General features: G+C 55.6%; 6 protein-coding genes across 6 annotated transcripts; 4 read left to right on the forward strand and 2 right to left on the reverse strand.

Moving 5' to 3' along the window:
• Nucleotides 1-1,257: 1,257 nt before the first annotated feature.
• On the reverse strand, nt 1,258-1,806 carry M406DRAFT_356090 (uncharacterized protein). The gene has a single exon (XM_040923357.1). The coding sequence runs from the start codon at nt 1,792-1,794 to the stop codon at nt 1,399-1,401; it is 396 nt and encodes a 131-aa protein (XP_040776818.1). The 5' UTR covers nt 1,795-1,806; the 3' UTR covers nt 1,258-1,398.
• A 1,691-nt stretch (nt 1,807-3,497) lies between these two features.
• On the forward strand, nt 3,498-7,850 carry M406DRAFT_346049 (IkappaB kinase complex, IKAP component; the record flags this gene model as incomplete). The annotated part of the gene is made up of 6 exons (XM_040922137.1): nt 3,498-3,657; nt 3,783-4,703; nt 4,766-5,085; nt 5,227-5,572; nt 5,632-7,484; nt 7,572-7,850. 6 exons carry the CDS (start codon nt 3,498-3,500, stop codon nt 7,689-7,691), a joined length of 3,720 nt encoding a protein of 1,239 aa, XP_040776819.1. The 3' UTR covers nt 7,692-7,850.
• Nucleotides 7,818-9,118, reverse strand: M406DRAFT_257845 (uncharacterized protein; the record flags this gene model as incomplete). Its single annotated transcript, XM_040917196.1, has 2 exons — nt 7,818-8,597; nt 8,666-9,118. 2 exons carry the CDS (start codon nt 9,116-9,118, stop codon nt 7,818-7,820), a joined length of 1,233 nt encoding a protein of 410 aa, XP_040776820.1.
• Nucleotides 9,119-10,252: 1,134 nt separating this feature from the next.
• Nucleotides 10,253-15,231, forward strand: dcl2 (dicer-like endonuclease; the record flags this gene model as incomplete). The annotated part of the gene is made up of 6 exons (XM_040918288.1): nt 10,253-10,527; nt 10,584-10,632; nt 10,750-10,999; nt 11,056-13,533; nt 13,589-13,609; nt 13,776-15,231. The coding sequence occupies 6 exons, from the start codon at nt 10,253-10,255 to the stop codon at nt 15,056-15,058; spliced, it is 4,356 nt and encodes a 1,451-aa protein (XP_040776821.1). The 3' UTR covers nt 15,059-15,231.
• A 461-nt stretch (nt 15,232-15,692) lies between these two features.
• On the forward strand, nt 15,693-16,396 carry M406DRAFT_329717 (uncharacterized protein; the record flags this gene model as incomplete). The annotated part of the gene is made up of 4 exons (XM_040920457.1): nt 15,693-15,710; nt 15,850-15,876; nt 16,040-16,195; nt 16,262-16,396. The coding sequence occupies 4 exons, from the start codon at nt 15,693-15,695 to the stop codon at nt 16,394-16,396; spliced, it is 336 nt and encodes a 111-aa protein (XP_040776822.1).
• A 1,111-nt stretch (nt 16,397-17,507) lies between these two features.
• Nucleotides 17,508-19,531, forward strand: M406DRAFT_60432 (uncharacterized protein; the record flags this gene model as incomplete). The annotated part of the gene is made up of 2 exons (XM_040924681.1): nt 17,508-17,570; nt 17,660-19,531. 2 exons carry the CDS (start codon nt 17,508-17,510, stop codon nt 19,529-19,531), a joined length of 1,935 nt encoding a protein of 644 aa, XP_040776823.1.
• Between the last annotated feature and the right edge of the window lie 26 nt (nt 19,532-19,557).

Consider the following 19,557-nt stretch of genomic DNA (forward strand, 5'->3'; position numbering starts at 1 on the left):
CTCTGGTTTAGAAAACCTTGGAGAAGAGGAGGAAGAATTATCGTGTCTATCGTAAGCAATGGGGATTCTGCCAGACGACCCAGTCAGCAAAGAAGCTTTACCAATCGGTTGTCCAGCAGGTATGGACCGCGTCGGTTGATCCCGATGGGACAACAGGGTTTTTGCGTCGGTTCATTCGGCCGGCAAGGCTGAAAATGGGCCTTGAACGCAAGCGCTGTTCGTTTACACTTTGATTGTTCCTGCCTGGGTGGCCCTATTCTGACGTGTCCTCGTTTTGGGAGAATGTAGTGGCGATGTGATTGAAATGTCAAAGTGGTTCGTGAGGTCGAGCCCACCAGCCGAGCCTCGTGCTGTCTCGTCCCACCTGCCCCGCAGGGCTCCAATTGTGTGGACGACAAAATGTGAGTGAAGGATGCGGGTTTGCACAGCGAAACGAGTAGCCTTGTCCCCAACGAAGACGTCAGAAGACAAAAAAGCGTCGGTACTTTTCCTGAGAAAGACCCCTGAATCCAAGCCTACATACACAGTATGGTGTGTACTATGAGTAGTGCTCTCTCATGCATACACTGAGCAATGCTTTGTCAATGAATCGACTAAAAAAGTTCGCAGCTTTTGCACCGCGCGATACGCGGAGACGGTGGGCCTCCCCCAACCGCATACCGTAAGCGGGATGTGAGAGGAGGAACACATGCGCCAGACGGCGTGCATGCAAGGTGCGTAGCAACGAAGTTGACAAAAACCTGTTTTTCCTCAAAAAAAAAAGGCTTTTCGGACCAGTCGTTTGAGCTTGTGCCGAGTATGACCAAGCCAGCCATGCTGATTCTCACAATTTCTCGGGGGCATCGACCGGCCTAGACTAAAGGATCATCCCGTCCACGACGTCGTCCACTAACCGTCACAAACCAGAAGAGGTCTGGCTGTCCGTGGTGGACCAGAATGGTGCGGCGCTAAAGCGGAGACATGATTTTTAGGCAGGGCGAACAGGCTCAGAGTCAAGCAACAAGGAGCTTTTTCGTCAAGAGGCATTCAAAGGAGGAGACTGGGGTCCCTGACTGCCGTTTGAAACCACTGCGGGAATTTCCCAAGTCGCGCTAGCCGTGGACTCTATTGTATGTGTGAGTGTGCGTGTGTGTTGTGTGCAGGTAAGTTTGGCACACCTGACGAAGGAGGCAGGTCTCCTAGGACATTAGAGAGGACCCGGGGAGCATGTCTCCGGCCACACCCGAATTGAAGGAGGAGGAGGGGTTATGCACAGGCCGTAACAAGAAGACGCACACGCTGTTCTATTATCTCCTGTCTTATTTCCACCCCTCCCTTGGACTGACTGCCCTGGAGCCAAGGAGGGAGAGAAAGAGACGCAAAGAGGGGGAAGGACACTGCAGGTCCGCTATTCCGTCTTCAGGACCATGCCACCTTGGAGGCCACACTCAAAAGCCAAGCAGCGTCCTGCCAGCTGCCGTCATCAGCCCTTGGAGGCGATAAACGCCGTTCATGCCCAGATAGAGCAGTATTCATGCCCTCGAATTCGGGGTAAGCAGAGGTGTCTGACAAGGTATCCTCCGCCTCGACGTCAGTCGCCTCTCCGTCCCCGCCCTCGTTGTCCTCCTCGTCCCTCTCCTGGACGGAAAACAGGGTCCAGCCCATGACGTTCCCGAACCAGGTATGAGGCCGGCCATGGCCCCTCGTGACCAGGCGCCTCACCGCAGCCTCATCGTCCTGGGCCGTGTCCAAGTCCATGCCCAGGGCCTCCAGCTCCAGCTTCTCGTTCAGGTTCACGAAGTCGGGCCCAGCCATGTATTCCTCGTCGCGCTCGCCCAAAAGGTGGTCTGTAAAGTAGCCATCCGACACGGCCCGCTCCCCAGGCGTGACGGCTCGGCTGCGGCTCCCAGTCCGGCTGCCAAAGGCCTCCTCATCGTCGAACACGAGGCCCAGGCTCCCCCGCCGGCTGGCGTGCCTGCTGGCGATTGCGTTCTCTCTTGCTATGCGCTCCCTCTCAAACAGGTCCGGGCCAGCAACCTCATCATCCTCATCTGTGCCGTCGGCCGAGCGCCCGAGGCTGGTCGAGCTCGCCCGCGACACAAGCCACGATTGGCCCTTGGACTCTCGCGTCTCACTGCTGATGACCACCCCGGCACGGAGCAGCCAGTCTCTGTCGGCGGGCCCGCGGGGGACGGCCGACGACAGCTGTAGTTCCTCCCACAGCTCCCTCCTGGAGCCTCGCCTGTGCCCGCCAGGAGTCGTAGTACCGGACTTGGGGCGAGAGGAGGACGAGGCAGAGAGGTGAGTGGCCGACTTGCTCTTGGGCAGGTTGGGCGAGGCGGTGCCGTGAGGGGTCATTGTGCCTTGACGACGGCGCGAAGGGGAGCGGGCGAGCAGCGAGGGCGTTGTGGGCGCCGACTTGCCCTGGATGTAGGAGGTGGTCTGGACAGAGAGCTCTGGATTGATCATGTCCGCGTCGTTGATTGGAAGTCTTGTGGTCAGCGGAGCTAGCGATAGGTGCTGGAGATTTGTGGAGGAGCGGTTCTTCCGCCTGGCCTGGTGGGCATTATATGCCTGCTCCATCTTTGAAATGTGTTGTGGTTTGTTTGAAGGGGGGGGGGTTGTTTTTTTTGTTTTTCGTGGGTTGTAACTCTTTGAGGGGATGTGTGGCGCCACCACTTCCCGGTCCTCGGTCCAGAAATCAGCCAATGCCTTGCTGCAATATTATTGTCAAGCCGCGTAGTAGTCGATTTGCCCTGCAGACGTCGCTGTCACACGCTCTTGAACAGGAGGGGCATCGAACGTCGAGAACGAATGTGGGCTGATGGGATTTATGGGCTGATTAAGGAGTGAGTATAGTCGCATCTGGGCTCCCTTCTACCGTCCGGGGCCGAGGCGTGTTTCCGAGGTTTCCCATGGGGAGGGAGGGTGTTTTCGGGGGGTGGAGCCTTTTGTTTTCGCATGTGCAGCAAAGCGCGAGGCATCGTTCGCTCTGGCCGTACCACTCAAAACCATAGTGCTACTACAGTAAAGCAGCGGTAAAAGGGAGGAGCAATTCACCCGCGGGGAGTTTAGTTCATCGTAAGCTTTGGGGTACCGCACATGCAATTGCATTTTCTGCGCTAATAGCGTTCATTAGCGCCCTTAGCACTGTAACGTCGGAGCGCAAAGGTCTCCTATAGTACAACCTACAGGGCCTATGTAGTGTGCACGGGCGCACTCAATTGGTAGGACCCTGAACCCAGCCAGTGTTCAGAGACACGGTTATGCTTGCCTAGCGATTGGAACTTGCTGCAGAGCTGAAGCTGGCACGGTAGGCACCAACTGTATCTGAGCTGCAAGGGACAGTGTCAATCGAGGTTATTCAAGCACAGTCTCAATGATGAATTTTTGAGATCAGAATGCGCAAAACCACGAACAAACTTCAAGACGGCATGAGGAGCATCAGCGACCTGACCACACCGCTGAATCCATTAAATCCCTGTCAGATGTACGCCTGCTAGCGGACAGATCCCAAGATGAGGAATCTTCGCAATGTTGGCTACAAGGTCAGCAAGGCTGCGGCTGATATCAGTGCGATCTGCTGGGACGCAAGCAAGGACGAGACGTTGATTACCTGCGGCCCTGCTGCTCCAGACCAGAAGATTGAGCTCTTCAGAGTCGCTGAGGATGTCACTCGTCATGATCTAGCACTACCTTTGTAAGTCTGCCCCGGTGATTCTGCGCTCAGAAACCCTCCCAGGAAAGAGAACATTGTCACTGAATTTTTCATCCACCACCAACCAGACTTTGTGAACGTATAGCATCTTGGGATGCGCCTAGTCCCAATCCAGACTTGCCTGTCGACAGGATAGTCAGTCTTCACTACTTCAGTGACTCGGCAACGACATGTCTCGTGCTCGAGGGCGGTGACATTGTCATCGTTGAGGAAGGCCTGGGCTCGGAGGATGTCCACATCGAGATCATGGGCTCCATCGATGCAGGCATCAGGGCTGCACAGTGGTCGCCGGATGAGGAGCTCCTGGTCATCGCCACCAAGGCAGACACCGTGGTCTTCATGAGCCGCAGCTTCGATGGCATCGCCGAGGCCACCATGACAGAGGCGGATATGTCGGCTTCCAAGCACGTCAGTGTCGGCTGGGGCAAGAAGGAGACCCAGTTCCAGGGCAAGGGCGCCAAGGCCAGAGCCCTGCGCGATCCGACGATACCAGAAAAGGTGGACGAGGGCAGGCCGAGTCCGAATGACGACGGCCGCCTCAGTGTCAGCTGGCGAGGGGACGGTGCCTATGTTGCCATAAATTCCACCGTATCTGCATCGCGACGGCTCATACGTGTCTACACCCGTGATGGCGCTCTCGATGGTGTGAGCGAGCCGGTAGACGGCCTGGAGGGGTCCCTGAGCTGGAGGCCAGCTGGAAACCTGATGGCCGGCATCCAGCGGTTTGATGATCACGTCGACGTTGTCTTCTTCGAGAGGAATGGGTTGAGACACGGCCAGTTCACGCTCCGCTCAACGGAAAACCTGCTTGATCCTGAAATGCATATCACTTTGGAGTGGAACTCGGACTCGACCGTCCTCGCTGTCTTGTTTGGAAAAACCGTCCAACTGTGGACAATGGGCAATTACCACTGGTACTTGAAGCAAGAAATATTGCTCAAGTCTCCTTGCTCATATGTGTCGTGGCATCCAGAGAAGGCACTACGCCTTGCCATGGCGTCCACAGGTAAGACCCGGTGCCCATTCCAAAGACACGGACAGTAATCCTTTTGACTGACGGAGATGTAGGCAATATTTTTCACACTGAATTCGTTTTCGCAGTGGCCAAGGGCTCATTGATGCCACCTCATGACTTTGGCGCGGTCGCTGTGGTCGATGGGACTTCCGTCAAGATCACGCCGTTCCGTACTGCGAATGTACCACCGCCCATGTCCATGTTTGAGATCGAATCCGGTCATACCGTGATAGATATTGCCTTTTCTCAGGACAACTCCGAGATGGCAGTGCTACATCTTGGCGGTGTTGATGTCTACGGCTGGCAGACCAAAAATGGCCGCTCAGTTGTGCCTCGCCTCTCCAAGAGGTATGCCTTTGGCTCTGATGGAGTCGTAGAAGGTGCATTACAAACAGGCTTTGCGAACAACGGCGACCTCAATGTGCTATACTTCAAAAACGGTCTTCGCATCTGCGGACTGAGCCCAGCCTCGGAGGCAGGTAGCCTGGCACTCAACGACTCTATCCAACTCGAGGAAGCGGTCCTCTTCCCACAGGCGACCTCCATTGACAACAGTTCCGAACTGTTGAACCCGGGCGACATGTGTGTTCAAAGCAAGTCTGGGAGGATATCTCGTCTCCCTGGCAATGCCGAGGCCCTCGAGTCGTTGGCCACCGGCTTTCCTCTTCAATTACCATGGGTTGAGATAACCCATATCGATGATGAGATGGTTGCATTTGGCATGTCCAGAAGTGGCCATCTCTATGCAAACTCCCGGCTGTTGGTCAAGAACTGCACTTCTTTCCTTGTGACCTGCGACCACCTTATATTCACCACTAGCAATCACTTCCTGAAATTTGTTCATCTTAATAAGCCAGAAGGTACGTTCTCACTATGGTGTGCTTCAGGAGCAGACCGAGCGAACGACTGACAATCACAGATCTTGAATTGGCGCCTGACGACCCTGAGAAAGACGAGAGGTGTCGAAGCATCGAGAGAGGCGCAAGACTCGTCACAGCCATACCGACGACAATGAGTGTAATATTGCAAATGCCACGAGGCAACCTGGAGACCATCTACCCCCGCGCCATGGTTCTTGCCGGCATACGACAGCTTGTCGACGAGAAGGAATATGGCAAGGCATTTGCTCACTGCAGGACACAGCGAGTTGACATGAACATACTATACGACCACAACCCGGAGCAATTCCTATCCAACGTTGGATTGTTCCTAGATCAACTCAAGGATGTGACATATATTGATCTGTTCTTGGCCTCCTTGAGCGAGGACGATGTCACAGAGACCATGTACACGGACACGAAGAAGACGAAGACCACGGCGGGCTTTATTCCGTCCGCGCAAGACACGCCCGCAACCACGGTGAATGGGGAAAGTACATCGAAAGTCAACGCTATATGCGACTCCATCTTGAAGACCTTGCAAGCACGGCGGGACACAAATCTGCAGAACATCATCACTGCAAACGTGTGCAAGAATCCTCCTGCCCTCGAGGACGGTCTGCTGGTGGTTGCACAGCTAATGCAAGAGGATGAAAGCATGGCAGAGAAGGCGGTTGAGCACATCTGCTTCTTGCAAGATGTCAACAGACTCTATGATCATGCTCTTGGCCTTTATCATCTAGACCTCGCACTGCTGGTCGCTCAGCAGTCGCAACGTGATCCTCGCGAGTATCTGCCATTCATTCAAGACCTCCACCAGAAATCTGATGCACGGCGCAAGTTCGCGATCGACGACCATCTGAGCAGGCGTGACAAGGCGCTTCAGCATCTGCACGCTCTCAATGCCTTTGATGAAGTCAAGGCCTATACCACGAGATATAATCTATACCAGACCGCGCTTCGTCTCTATCGTTATGAGACCGAGCGGCATAGAGACCTCACGGATCTATACGCCGCGCATCTTGAATCCCAGTCAAAGTACCGCGAAGCTGGCCTAGCCTACGAATCCCTCAACAACTTCGCTCGAGCCACAGCCTGCTACCGCGCAGCCGGCGCAAGCTGCTGGCGTGAGTGTCTTTTCACTGCACAACAGCAGGAGCCGCCACTATCTACCGATGCCATGGCCGACCTCGCCGCCGCCCTAGCCGACGCATTGTGGGAGGCTAAAGAGTACGCTTCTGCAGCAACTGTTTATCTCGAGTACCTTGACAAGCTCGACGACGCAGTCCGCTGTCTATGTAAGGGCTATCACTTCGCTGACGCGATGCGCCTCGTCGTGAGCCGCAGCCGCGCTGATCTTCTGGCCTCGGCCGTCGACACAGGGCTGGCAGATGCGCTGTCCAGCTCGACCGAGTTCCTAGCCGACTGCAAGGCCCAACTCCGCGCGCAGGTGCCCCGCATCGCCGAGCTGCGGCGCAAGGCCATCGAGGACCCGCTCGCGTTCTACGAGGGCGAACGACCCTCGGCGCTGGCAGACCTGCCAGATGATGTCTCCGTCGCCAGCTCGCGGGTGAGCACCAGCGCGTCGCTCTTCACACGGTACACCGGTAAAGCCGGGTCCGTCGGGACGGTGGGCTCTAATGTGAGCCGCGCGACGAGCAAGAACCGCAAGCGAGAGGAGAAGAAGCGCGCCCGCGGCAGGAAGGGTACGGTGTACGAGGCAGAGTACTTGGTCAACAGCGTGCGCAGGCTGGTCGAGAGGGTGGAGGCCAGCAAGGGCGAGGTCGAGAGGCTCGTCTTCGGGCTCATGAGGAGAGGGATGGCGGAGCGGGCGAGGGCGATCGAGGCGCTGATGGATGAGATTGTCGAGGCCTGCCGTGCTGCTGTGAGGGAGGTCTTTGGAGAGCCAGGAGAGATGCAAGGGACCCAAGAGCTGCAGCTGCAGCTGCAGCAATTCGAGGTGCTGCCTGCAGCCTTGGAGGGAGAAGGGTATAGGCCGAAGGGCCCTGATGCGGTGCTCCAGGCCTCTTTGGACGCCGTCAATGCTCGACAGGTAGCTCCTGTCATTACGGCGTTTTCAAAACTGTCTCTACTAGGATAGAAGGACAAGGAGTAAGGGGAAAGAAAAACAAAGGAAGAACAAAGAAGACCTGGTCGTCATGGCCATGCGGATGCATTTGATCTATTCCCCCAAAGATGTACAGCAGATTTATATCTCTATGTAAATTTAAGATGGCGGTGGCGCCGTACTTTCCGGCGGAATCTCTGGTGCTGCAAGATCCGCAGGCCTCACCTCGCTCCTCGCCTCCTTCTTCTCCTCAGACCTCTGTGCCATCGACACCAGCTCTTCCGGCACTTTCTTCAGGGCCGGTGCACGGTATGCATTTCGGGCCATGACCTGTCCAATCTTCTCCAGCATGCCGTCCGTCAGCACGGGCACTGGGCGCTGCTTCTTCTCCTCCCTGATCCTGGCGTTCAGCTCCTGCACCGGGGTCATCATCTCCAGGTAGCCCTTCCTGCGCGCGATCTTGGCAGCCTCCTCGGCCTCCTTCTTGGCGATATACTCTGGCTCGTGGCGTGTGCGGAATTTGGAGTACTTGTTGCGCAGCTCGTCGAGGATCTCGGCGGGCATGGGCGGGCTGAGGAGGGTGGGGACAAAGGTGTTTTGCTCGACGTCGATGCGCAGGGTGTCGCAGTCGTGGTCGGGCAGGGGATTCTCGAGCTCGTTACGCTCGGCGTCCTCGAAGTCGCGGGGCCAGGGGATCTCGACGTTGAGGCCCGGGACGGCGCGGCTCCAGGTCACACGGCCAGTGGGCTTGTCGCGCAGGATGCCGGTGGGCGTGAGCTCGTTGATGATCACGTCACGCACCTGACCGGTCTTGGGGTCCCGGAGCGGGTGGACGAGGCGGACGGCCTGGATGGGTACGCGGAGGGGGGAGAGCTGCACAAACGTTGTTTCTGGTGTGAGGTTGGACTTTGAGATGAACTCGGAGACGGTATAATTTTGCTGCAAGAGTAATACCGAGTGTCAGCTCATGATCATCTCGGCTCGGCTCGAATCACTTCCCAACTCACCTGCAACTGCTCGCCGTCAAGCATGACAGTTCCCTCGTTCTCGACGATCGTCCTTATAGTCCCTATCTTGCCCTTGTCCGGGCCTTGCATGATAGCCACCCGGTCACCAGCCTTGATGCACAGGTACTTTCTCCCGCCGGCCCACTTGCAGGCCAGCTCGATCTGCTTGTCGGGCAGGTCAGACATGGTGCGGGTCAACGACAGAGAGCCCCAGTAGGCGCCTGTCTTGCCCTTGACGGGCGTGTCGCGCTGCGGGGCGAGCGGTCCCAGCTCCCAGTCGTCGCGCCGCCTCTGCCTCGCCTCGGTAAGGCTGGCGTTGGCATCACGCACGGCGCTCATGCGCTTCCTAAAGTCCTGCCTCTGGGCTGCGCGGTTGACCAGGTCGTTCCTCTTCTTGATTCGGCGGGCAGCCTGCTTCTCGGCCTGCGCCGTCCGCTTGAGGAGCTTCTGCATCGTGTGGCTGTGTGTGTGCGTGTGCGTATGTGGGACCACACGCCAAACCACCTCTTCTTCTCGCTTCGCTGTGGCAGATGTTGGGAGGGCTCGACCGGCTGCTCGAGCCACTTGGGGGGGCTCTGGACGGCGTTGGCCTGTGGCGTGTGCGTTGGCCTGTGGCGTTTCGAGGGCGATTGAGGGAAGAGAAAAAAAAGTCGCTGGCGTGTGTTGGATGAGAGCATTCAATTGCTCGATTGGGAATTTTCGAGCTCGGGCCACTTTCTCCCGCTGCAGACTAACAGACAACAGATTGGTACAGGGGGATCCCTGGTTCCTGACTTTGGTCCCACTGTGGAAGTCGCTACTGTTGAAATGAACATGCATCATACTATGGTTGCACCTACTGACTTTCACAGGTCCATTAACAGGCTTCACACAAGGCCCTTGATCTCTCAGAAAACACTTGAGACGAAAAGGTACTACCATATTTTAAAAGGTTTATTTACAGATAAGACATGATCTGTAAAGTGCATTTCTGTACAACGTTCTAGAATTTACGGCAGCAGCCCAACACGCGACCAAGGATTTCTTTCAACAAGAGCAACAGCATTAGCAACAACAACAACAATCTTGAGATGGGATGTGTTCTTTGGTTTGTTGATCTCAACATTACTTAAACTCAGAAAATTCTCCATCTCACAATTGAATTAGTCAGACAGACTCGAAAAGTAGTTGGTTCTTCCAACACAAGGCCTGTTCTGTGCTGTGCTGTACAAGACTTGAGCTGGTCTCTGCCGTCAGTCAGTGGTACAGTAGGCCTCCTGCATATCCTGCCGCCCAAGTCGAAAGAAAGGGCGAAGTGAAACAGACATGTGCCTTGGGAACATTTAAAACATCTTGATCTTGCAATGGACACAAGAACCTTCTCTTCCTCTCTCTCTCTTCCTCTCCTCCCTCTTTGTCATCTCTCTTCCTCATCTTCCCCCCCTCAATTGCCAATCCGGAAGAAATTCTCTCCGCCTCTGACAGCCGCTACTCACCGCGTTTCGCGCACACCAACGCGCGTCGTCGTCTCTTCCACGTAAGAAGCGCTCCTACTCTGAGGCTCTTAGCCTGTCCTTTTGGGTCAGATCTGTCGTACGACGCTGCAAGATGGCGTACTATACCGACTCATCCTCCTCCGAATCGGAGGACTTTGAGGATGTGATTAACCAGGTCGTTGCCGAGGAGGATATAACTGGGGCGGCATGGTACGATGGACATCTCTCGGAGGAAGATTCTCCTGGGGGGAAGCCTCGTCCTAAGGAGCAGCTTCCCAAGGACATCGTTAAGATGGATGCCAGGGCGTACCAGCTGGAGATGCTCGAGGCCAGCCTCAAGGAGAACATCATTTGCGCCATGGACACAGGCTCAGGGAAGACACATGTGTATGTTTCAAACAACAGTCTCTCTCTTGTGCGAGCCTTCTAACCCGCTTCCACAGGGCTATATTGAGAATAAAGGCAGAGCTTGAGGAGATGCCCGAGGGTCAGGTACGTCCACAGGGCAGCACATTCATCAGAGAAAACATGTCGTTCCCTAAGCTATCCCTATTGAATCATAACCAGGTTCAGCATCATGTAGATTCCTGCTGACCAGCCGGTTCCCAGGTGGTCTGGTTTCTCACGCCCACAGTGTCCTTGTGTGCTCAGCAGTACGCGGTCGTGAAGGCGCAGATCCCCTCGGTCCAGACCAAAATCGTCACAGGCGCCGACAAGGTGGACAGCTGGTCCTCTACAACCTGGGACGGCGCCCTCCTCAACGTCAAGGTCATCATAACGACCCCTCAAGTGCTTCTTGACGCTCTCCTGCATGGTTTCGTCAATATCTCATCACTCGCGCTCATGGTCTTCGACGAGGGTGAGTGGTATGAAATGAAACATCCATCTTTGCATCTTGCTAATGACAAGCCGTAGCTCACCACTGCAACAAGAATCATGCCTATAGTAGAGTCATGAAGGAGTTCTACTGGGAATCCAAGACCAAACATGAACCAGTGCCTCGTATCCTGGGCCTGACGGCGAGTCCGGTAGTACGCTCCGACATCTCGAGCCTCAAACGCCTCGAATCCACGCTAGACGCTGTCTGCCGGAGCCCAACAAGACACAGAGAGGAGCTCATAGCGAACTCGCAGCGCCCTGCCCTGTTCAGTATCATATACAACCCGAAATTACAGCCCTACGCCGCTGGCTTTTCAGAGTCCCTCACAAAACTGATGGCAGCTCGCAACAAGCTGAACATCTTGGAGGATCCGTACGTTGTGTCTCTCCGGGCCGAGATATCTGATCGCTCGAGGAGAAAACTCGAGAAGGCGATCAAGGAGAAGCGGACGTATGTACAGGATACCATGAAATCGTTCTGTAGGAGGAGTATGGAGATGGCCAAAGAGCTTGGCGCCTGGGCTGCGGATTGGTTCATCTCCGAGGCGATACGGCTCTTCCTGGCTGGCATTTATAGGCAGGGAGCTTCCAGCAAGAGCTTCAGGGACGCTGAGGTGATCTTCCTAGCCAGGGTCTTTCAGGACGCCAACATCGAGCCTCCTCCACCCCTGACTACACACTCGGGCCTGTCAGAAAAGGTCCAGCGGATCATCGAGGTGCTCCTGAATTACGACAAAGACGCGAGAGCAATCTGCTTCGTCAAAGAGAGGGCTACCACAGTGGTGCTCTCCCACATATTGACAACCCATCCGGAGGTCAGCAGCAAGTTTCGCATAGGAACCATGGTCGGTACCTCTTTCGTGCCAGGCGTGAAACGCGATTTCTTGGACCTGCCCGAAACAGGCGGCTCTCAGTGCCTGGAGGCCTTCCGGGAGGGCAGGAAAAATATGCTCGTGGCAACCAGCGTTCTGGAGGAAGGGATTGACGTGCCTGCTTGCAATCTCATCATATGCTTCGACAAGCCGAACAACCTGAGAGCTTTCATCCAGAGGCGAGGTCGGGCCCGCATGCGGCAATCGCATCTCTACCTCTTCGTGGAGGACGAAGCCGAAGCTGACTGGGAGGCTCTCGAGGCTCAGATGAAGCTACAGTACGAAGACGAGAAGCGAGAACATGAGAGACTCGAAGCAATCGAGAACTCTGAGGCTCTTGACTACCCTGAGGAGTTGCGCGTCGAGAGCACCGGGGCACGGCTCACCATCAACGACGCGAAATCACATCTGCAGCATTTTGTATCGACTCTGGCATCACGTAAATTTGTCCAAACTCAACCCGACTATCTCATTGAGAAAGTGAGCCAAGGCTATCAACCCGGGGACCAACCCCTTCTGAAAGCTACCGTGTTGCTACCTGTCTCGGTGCCCCAGGCCCTCCGCCAGGTCACCAGCAGCAGAACTTGGGTGTCTGAAAAGAATGCGTGCATGGACGCCGCATTTCAGGCCTATAAGGCTCTGTACGAGGCAGGACTTGTGGACGACCACCTTCTGCCCCTGAGGGACAGATTGGAGCTCGAGCTCGAGGTTCGCCCTGGAATGAGGGAAGTCCGGGGGCTGTACAATCCCTGGCTGAGCATTGCTGCGGCGTGCACTCAAGGAGACGTACCGCTCTGCCGCCGAGCCTTAAAGGTGTCGGACGGGAACAACTCAGAGCTCTGCGAGTTCGAACTCGCCATCCCTGTTGCTCTGCCTGAGATGAAGCCCATGGTCGTGTGGTGGGACCATCGCGCCCAACTGACCCTACGCATAGACTCGGATGCGGTGATGGCTGACACTGATGTGCGACATGCGGATCAGACCACCATAAACCAGCAGGACCATACTTCCGTTCTCTTGTCACTGGCGTACGGCCATCGCAACATGACCATCCGAGATGACTGCATTCTGCGCCTTGTGTCCAAGTCTGGCCCGCTTTCGATGGAACAGCTTGGACAGGTCGAATTCGCCCCCGGCCTTGTGACAGCCAATGGATCGAGTTATCTGGTGCGCGACGAACGAGACCAGTCTCGACATCCTTACTACTTTGAATCTGTATTGCCGTCCAAGCCCCCAGCCGAGTCCATTCGAAAGGTGTACAGGGGCTTTGATGAAGACCCGACAGAAGCCACCTATTTGTCTGTAAGAAAATGGCCCAAGAAGACAGGCTTCTTCCACCGACCATGTTCTCCTCAGCATTCTCCCAGCACAAAACCTTACGCCTACATTCTGCCGGCAGAGACAACCACAGTTGACCGCATCCCCCTAGTGTATGCGCAGATGGGTCTGCTCATGCCTTCTCTAGTCTGTTATACTGAATTATATCTGGTGGCTGCTGAGCTTTCAAGGAAGGTGCTGGCACCACTGAGAATCTCCAATGTCTCGATGCTTGTGGAGGCCATCTGTGCCAAGAGTGCACGAACTCCAGAGAACTATGAGAGGATTGAGTTTCTAGGCGACAGTATCCTCAAAACATGCATTAGTAAGTACTCGCAGCATAAATCATGACGAGGCCGAGACTGACACATTCATCACAGCTGTTAATCTTGCCGCAACAAGTGAGTCTATGGATGCCAGCCGTCACCCCCAAAGCCCTACCACTCTCCTACACTGCTAGTAGCCGTCGTTGCGTACTTTCTTTGTTCTTTCTCTCTCTCTCTCTCTCTTTCTCTCTTCTTTTTTTTCTTCTTCCCTGTGGGAACATGAGCTAATGTTTTTCTCAAGAACTGCACCTGCCCGAGGGCATTCTGTCTCTTATGAAAGATAGACTGGTCTCGAATGCCAGGCTGTGCCGGGCAGCTTGTGATGCCGAGCTAGACCAATTTCTTGTCACCCAGCAACTTGTAACGAAGGGATGGCAACCTCCATACATGTCGGATCTGGCCAAACAAGACCAGGAGCCAGAATCTAAGCGCATATTGTCACCAAAGACGCTTGCGGACGTAGTGGAGGCTCTCATTGGCGTGTCGTTCGTCGATGGCGGACTGCCAAAGGCTCTGGAGTGCATCCGTCTCTTTATACCGGAAAGCCAGCCGCGGCCCTTCAGCGAGGTGCGAGACATCCTGTTCGGGGCTGCCGAGCCGAAGGGCATGAAGCTTCCTGCAGATCTGCAGCTGCTCGAGCAGCTGATTGAGTACAGCTTTTGCGAGAAGGCGCTTCTCGTGGAAGCCGTAACACACCCAAGCTACAATGTCAGCGGAACAGTGGCGTGCTACGACCGCCTCGAGTTTATCGGCGACGCCATTCTCGACTACATCATCGTCGAGGAGGTCTTCGCCCTCGAACCGGCTCTCGAGAACTGGCAGATGCACCTTTTGCGCACGGCACTTGTCAACGCCGACATCCTAGGGTTCCTGATCATGGAGTGGAGCTACAAGCAAATGGGCTTCGAGGTCTGCCGCGCCAACGAAGGCGACAGCGACAGCAAAAGTAGTGGCGACAGCACCAGCGACAAGGCCAGCCCCAGACTCGAGCAGACCGAAGTCCCCATTCCTCTCTGGTCGTTCATGAGGCAGTCCTCCGCGGAACTCACCATGGAGAGAGAGATCACCAAGGCGCGTTTCGAAGAACTCCGCGATCCCATCCTCGAGGCCATGCGCTCTGGCACGCACTACCCCTGGGCCCTGTTCGCCCGCCTCCACGCGCAGAAGTTCTACTCCGACTTCTTCGAGGCGCTGGTCGGGGCCATCTGGGTAGACGCGGGCCCTGGTTTCGATGCCTGCAGGGCCTTTGTCGCGAGATCAGGTGTCTTGCCGTACCTGAAGAGGCTGCTGAGGGATCAGGTGCATGTGCTACACCCCAAGGAAGAGCTAGGAAGGCTGGCGGGCAGGGAGAGGGTGGAGTATGTGGTCAAGGAGACACTCAAGGATGATGGTGATGGGAAGGAGTGGGCCTGTGAGGTGAGGGTCGGCGGTCGTTATGTCACGGATGTCACCGGTTGTCTGTTTAAGGAAGAGTCAAGGGTAAAAGCTGCCACGCAAGCTTGCGAGATTTTGAAGAGGAAATAGGCGCAGGTCTGGGGTTCGGACCGACAAGAATGCCTTTTCTTGACTCACACCACTAACCATGACGGCAAATAAGGAAACAAAGAGAGAAGAAAAACGAGCTTCTGCAATGGTAGACATGGATACGTCGAACTCCAGTTCTGGACAGGATCATGACAATTCAAGCCCAAAACCTCAAGCAGACACAGTCCCAGAAAGGGTCGTCGTGGAGCTGCGAGCTTCTGTAGGGGAAACCCCTGGCTTGTATAAGCCTATTCTGTCTATATATAGGTGGTCCTGGTCCCCCCTCCTTCCAGGGGACAGACTTAAGCTTTCCAAACTTTCTTACAACCCTCCAAACGTAGCCACTTCCCCCTCTTGTCTCCTCCAGTTTCAGCAAAAGGATCACTGCTATGAAAAAGATAATTAACTGCAGGAGAGTAGACATCAAGCATAGAGGACCCTGGGATTAGAGCTCCGTAGCAACACTTTCTTACAACTTTGGGGTTTATTTTGACAGGTTTGACGCGTGTGGAAACACTTGACTCGGGTGGGAAAACGTGATCACTCCTGAAGGCGTGCTGGTGGTCGTGCCATTACCCCTTCAGTTCGTTCCTAGTTGCTGACCTGACTTCTGGGTAAGTCTCTCATCACAAGAATGTCGCTGCAGGGGAGGGTTCGCGAGACGTTGTTCCGCGTCATAGACAAGGAGACCTCACAAGCCTCGGACAGGATGGCGAATTCACCTTTGCCGAGAAGGCTCTGAAAGGACGATCAGTGTCTCATGGAGCTATGTAAGCTATAACTCTTTCAAGGTCTCAAAAGTGCACGAAATTCTTATGGTGAGTGCTGATCAACACCAGGCTCTCTGCAGCTGAGCGCACCACAGACTCAAACAGGCGACGTCTCGTGTATTATAAAGACGACACAGCGAAGCCACTGGCGGTCTTCGAATTCAAGTATCGCTCTAAACGTGGGTCTGATCATGACTGATTGTTTGCAAAGAGATCAACGGGATACACATTAACGGTAACTACAGAGGCTCTCCAAAAAGAGATGGTGCTACCTCGACCGCAAAGCCCTCTTGTGGAGTCTGAGCTGGACCGACTCCCGGAGCACGAAGTTCGGCGTCTGGCGGGCTTGTATCTGTCGCAGAGCCAGGTAAGCCCTCTCCCAGAATATGACCATAAATTATTTACCTGACGTCTGCTCATATTACTGGAACAGCGAGGCATCAAGCGATCTGCGAATGTTGAGGTCAAGGACGAGGGCCCCGAGGCTTCTCAGCCAGAGCGGCCGGTGAAGGCGATCAAGACGAAAGAGGGCGAGAAGGTGCTGGTCGATCTCACCGGAGATGACTGAACTCTGCAGACCTAACAACGTTCTTGGGGGATGCTGTATGTTAGATGATCTCGGCAAGATATCAGGATCTTTTTTCTGTGGGAAGCCCAACTAGTTGTTTTGTTTGTTCCTCTGTTTCTTCTGGCTAGATGCATTTACACAAAGTGTAAATTTAATCATCTATATCAGTAATGATGTAATGAAACTCATCGGTTGTCTTGGTCAGGACCACTTCAGGTGCATTGATGATGATGACGACGACGTCTCTTAGCCCTCTTTGATCAGAGATGGCTGTTGATTCATGAGTGGCTCTCTTCCTCGATAGCTCTGGCCATCGTGATTCAGGTTCTACAGTCAGTCAGACAAGATTTGACAAAATCGAATCATGAAGACAAACAGGTGTCTGCTCCTTGACTTTGTATGAAAAAATGAGTGTGGCCAGTATCATAAGATTATACAGCAACCCATTGTTGATAGACTGAAAGCATAGATATGCAAGTATTGTTTCAAAACGGTTGGTCTATGTAATAAATTTGGGCAAGTATTTCCATGGAGATTTGGGAAGCCGATGATGTGAAGTCTGTCCTAATACAAGAAAGGAGGGGCAGTACCTTGGAATGCATTCACTAGACATCCAATTTATACTACTGGCATGCCAATTTTGTATAATAATAACTAAACAGTTGTTTCAATATTCTGGTTTCTACTTCGCCTACATTGGAAGTATGGTGTTGTTATGCTTACCTAATACAGAGTAATAGGCACTTACACTACTGTATCTTTATAATCACAGCATTCCTGAGGGTACTTTAGGTGAGGATCTGACATCATACTGTGCTAGTCAATACTTTTGAAAGTATTTAATTCCTCGCCACCAAGTCAATTACTACTGTTTCGTACTACAGTGGAACAAACTTTACACCAGAAATTATCATCTCGGAGCAAGCGTGCGATAGCAATGTCCTCCAAGACCTGTTACTGCTGAGAAAAGGGTGGTGTCATTGCTGCAAATAGATGCCCTTCCGCCCTCTTCTCCTCCGTCCAGTGTGGCGAGTCCCGACCACGACCTGCTCGTTTTCCCTCCGACGCCGCATATCCTCCGCAATGGCCGACCACCTCATCAACAGCGGTAATGGCATCGCGCCAGCTTCGACGACGGCGTCTGCACACGAGTCCTCCACCGAAGGAGACCAACGTCACGAGAGCTTGAAGAAGCAAGCGCAGTCCTGCCCTGCAGCCTCTGACCACGACGGCGGCGGCCACACCCTCGCCTCTCTTCCCAAGTCATGGCGCTTCACCACCCTCCTCCCGCCCGATCCTACCTTCCCGACGCCTGCAGAGTCTCACAAGACGCCACGCGACCAGATCACACCTCGCCAGGTGCGCGGCGGCCTCTTCACCTGGGTGCGCCCCGAGCCGCAGGAGGACCCCGAGCTCCTCGCCGTCTCCCCTGCCGCACTCCACGACCTGAACATTGCGCCCTCCGAGGCCACCACGGACGAGTTCCGCCAGCTCGCAGCCGGGAATGTTCTGCTGGGCTGGGACGAGGCCAAGATGGAAGGCGGATACCCGTGGGCGCAGCTGTACGGAGGCTTCCAGTTCGGCCAGTGGGCCGGCCAGCTGGGCGACGGACGAGCCATCAGCCTGTTCGAGACGACGTCCCACAATAGCAGATATGAGGTCCAGCTCAAGGGCGCTGGGATGACTCCCTACTCGCGCTTCGCAGATGGCAAGGCCGTGCTGCGGTCCAGCATCCGCGAGTTCGTCGTCAGCGAGGCGCTGAACGCGCTGGGCATCCCGAGCACCCGCGCTCTGGCCCTCTCCCTGCTGCCGCACAGCAAGGTGCGCCGTGAGACCATCGAGCCCGGTGCCATCGTCGTGCGGTTCGCCCAGAGCTGGATCCGCCTCGGCAACTTCGACATCCTCCGCGCCCGCGGCGAGAGGCCCATGATCCGCAAACTGGCCAGCTACGTCGCCGAGGAGGTCCTGGGCGGCTGGGACCGACTACCTGGCAGGCTGAGCGACCCATCTGCACCCACCGAGGCGCCGGATCTCGAGTTTCCGCCCCGTGGCGTGACCGGCAGGGACGACGTGCAGGGCCCTCCCGAGGCGGCTGAGAACCGCTTCGCGAGGCTCTATCGAGAGGTCGTCCGGCGCAATGCCCTTGTCGTGGCGAAATGGCAGGCCTATGGCTTCATGAACGGCGTGCTGAACACCGACAACACGTCCATCTGCGGACTGTCCATCGACTTTGGGCCGTTTGCCTTTCTGGACAATTTTGATCCGGCGTATACCCCCAACCACGACGACCACATGCTCCGCTACAGCTATAGGAACCAACCCACGATCATATGGTGGAACCTGGTCCGCTTCGGCGAGGCCATTGGCGAGCTCATCGGCGCGGGCGCCACGGTCGACTCGGACAAGTTCATCAACGAGGGCGTGTCCGAGGAGGGGCCCGAGGCGGACGAGCTGGTGGCACGGGCCCAGAAGCTCATCGAGCAGGCCGGCGAGGAGTACAAGGCCGTCTTCCTGGCCGAGTACAAGCGCCTGATGACCGCCAGGCTCGGCCTGCGGAGGTTCCAGGAGCAGGACTTCCAGGACCTCTTTAGCGAGCTGCTCGACACCATGGAGGCGCTCGAGCTGGACTTCAACCACTTCTTCCGCCGGCTCAGCACCATCAGGACCGCCGACCTGGCCACCGACGACGCGAGGCGGCACAAGGCCGCTGTCTTTTTCCACAAGGAGGGCATCAGCGCCACCGGCGTGTCCGAGGACGAGGCTCGTCAGAGAGTCGCCCGCTGGCTGGAGAAGTGGCGCGCGCGCGTCCTCGAGGACTGGAGCGCGGGGGCCGCGGAGGGGACTGTCGACGACGCTGCCAAGGAGGAGGAGCGCATCGCCGCGATGAAGCGGGTCAACCCCAGCTTCATCCCGCGCAGCTTCATCCTCGACGAGGTTATCAAGAGGGTCGAGAAGGGCGGCGAGAGAGACGTGCTCCGCCGGGTCATGCACATGGCGCTGCACCCTTTCGAAGACGAGTGGGACGGTAGAGAGTTCGAGGGGTCATTATACAGTGGAGACAAGGACGAGGAAGCTCGCTGGACCGGCGATGTGCCCAAGTTCGAGAGGGCTATGCAATGCAGCTGCAGTTCGTGATTGAGCGAGCACACACGCACACATAC

Source organism: Cryphonectria parasitica, assembly GCF_011745365.1.
Source record: "Cryphonectria parasitica EP155 unplaced genomic scaffold M406scaffold_4, whole genome shotgun sequence".
In the NCBI taxonomy this organism is placed as follows: Eukaryota; Fungi; Ascomycota; class Sordariomycetes; order Diaporthales; family Cryphonectriaceae; genus Cryphonectria; species Cryphonectria parasitica.

What these genes read in the sequence shown, in the direction of transcription:
- M406DRAFT_356090 (XM_040923357.1), bottom strand. Translation starts at nt 1,794, where the DNA reads ATGGCTGGGCCCGACTTCGTGAACCTGAACGAGAAGCTGGAGCTGGAG.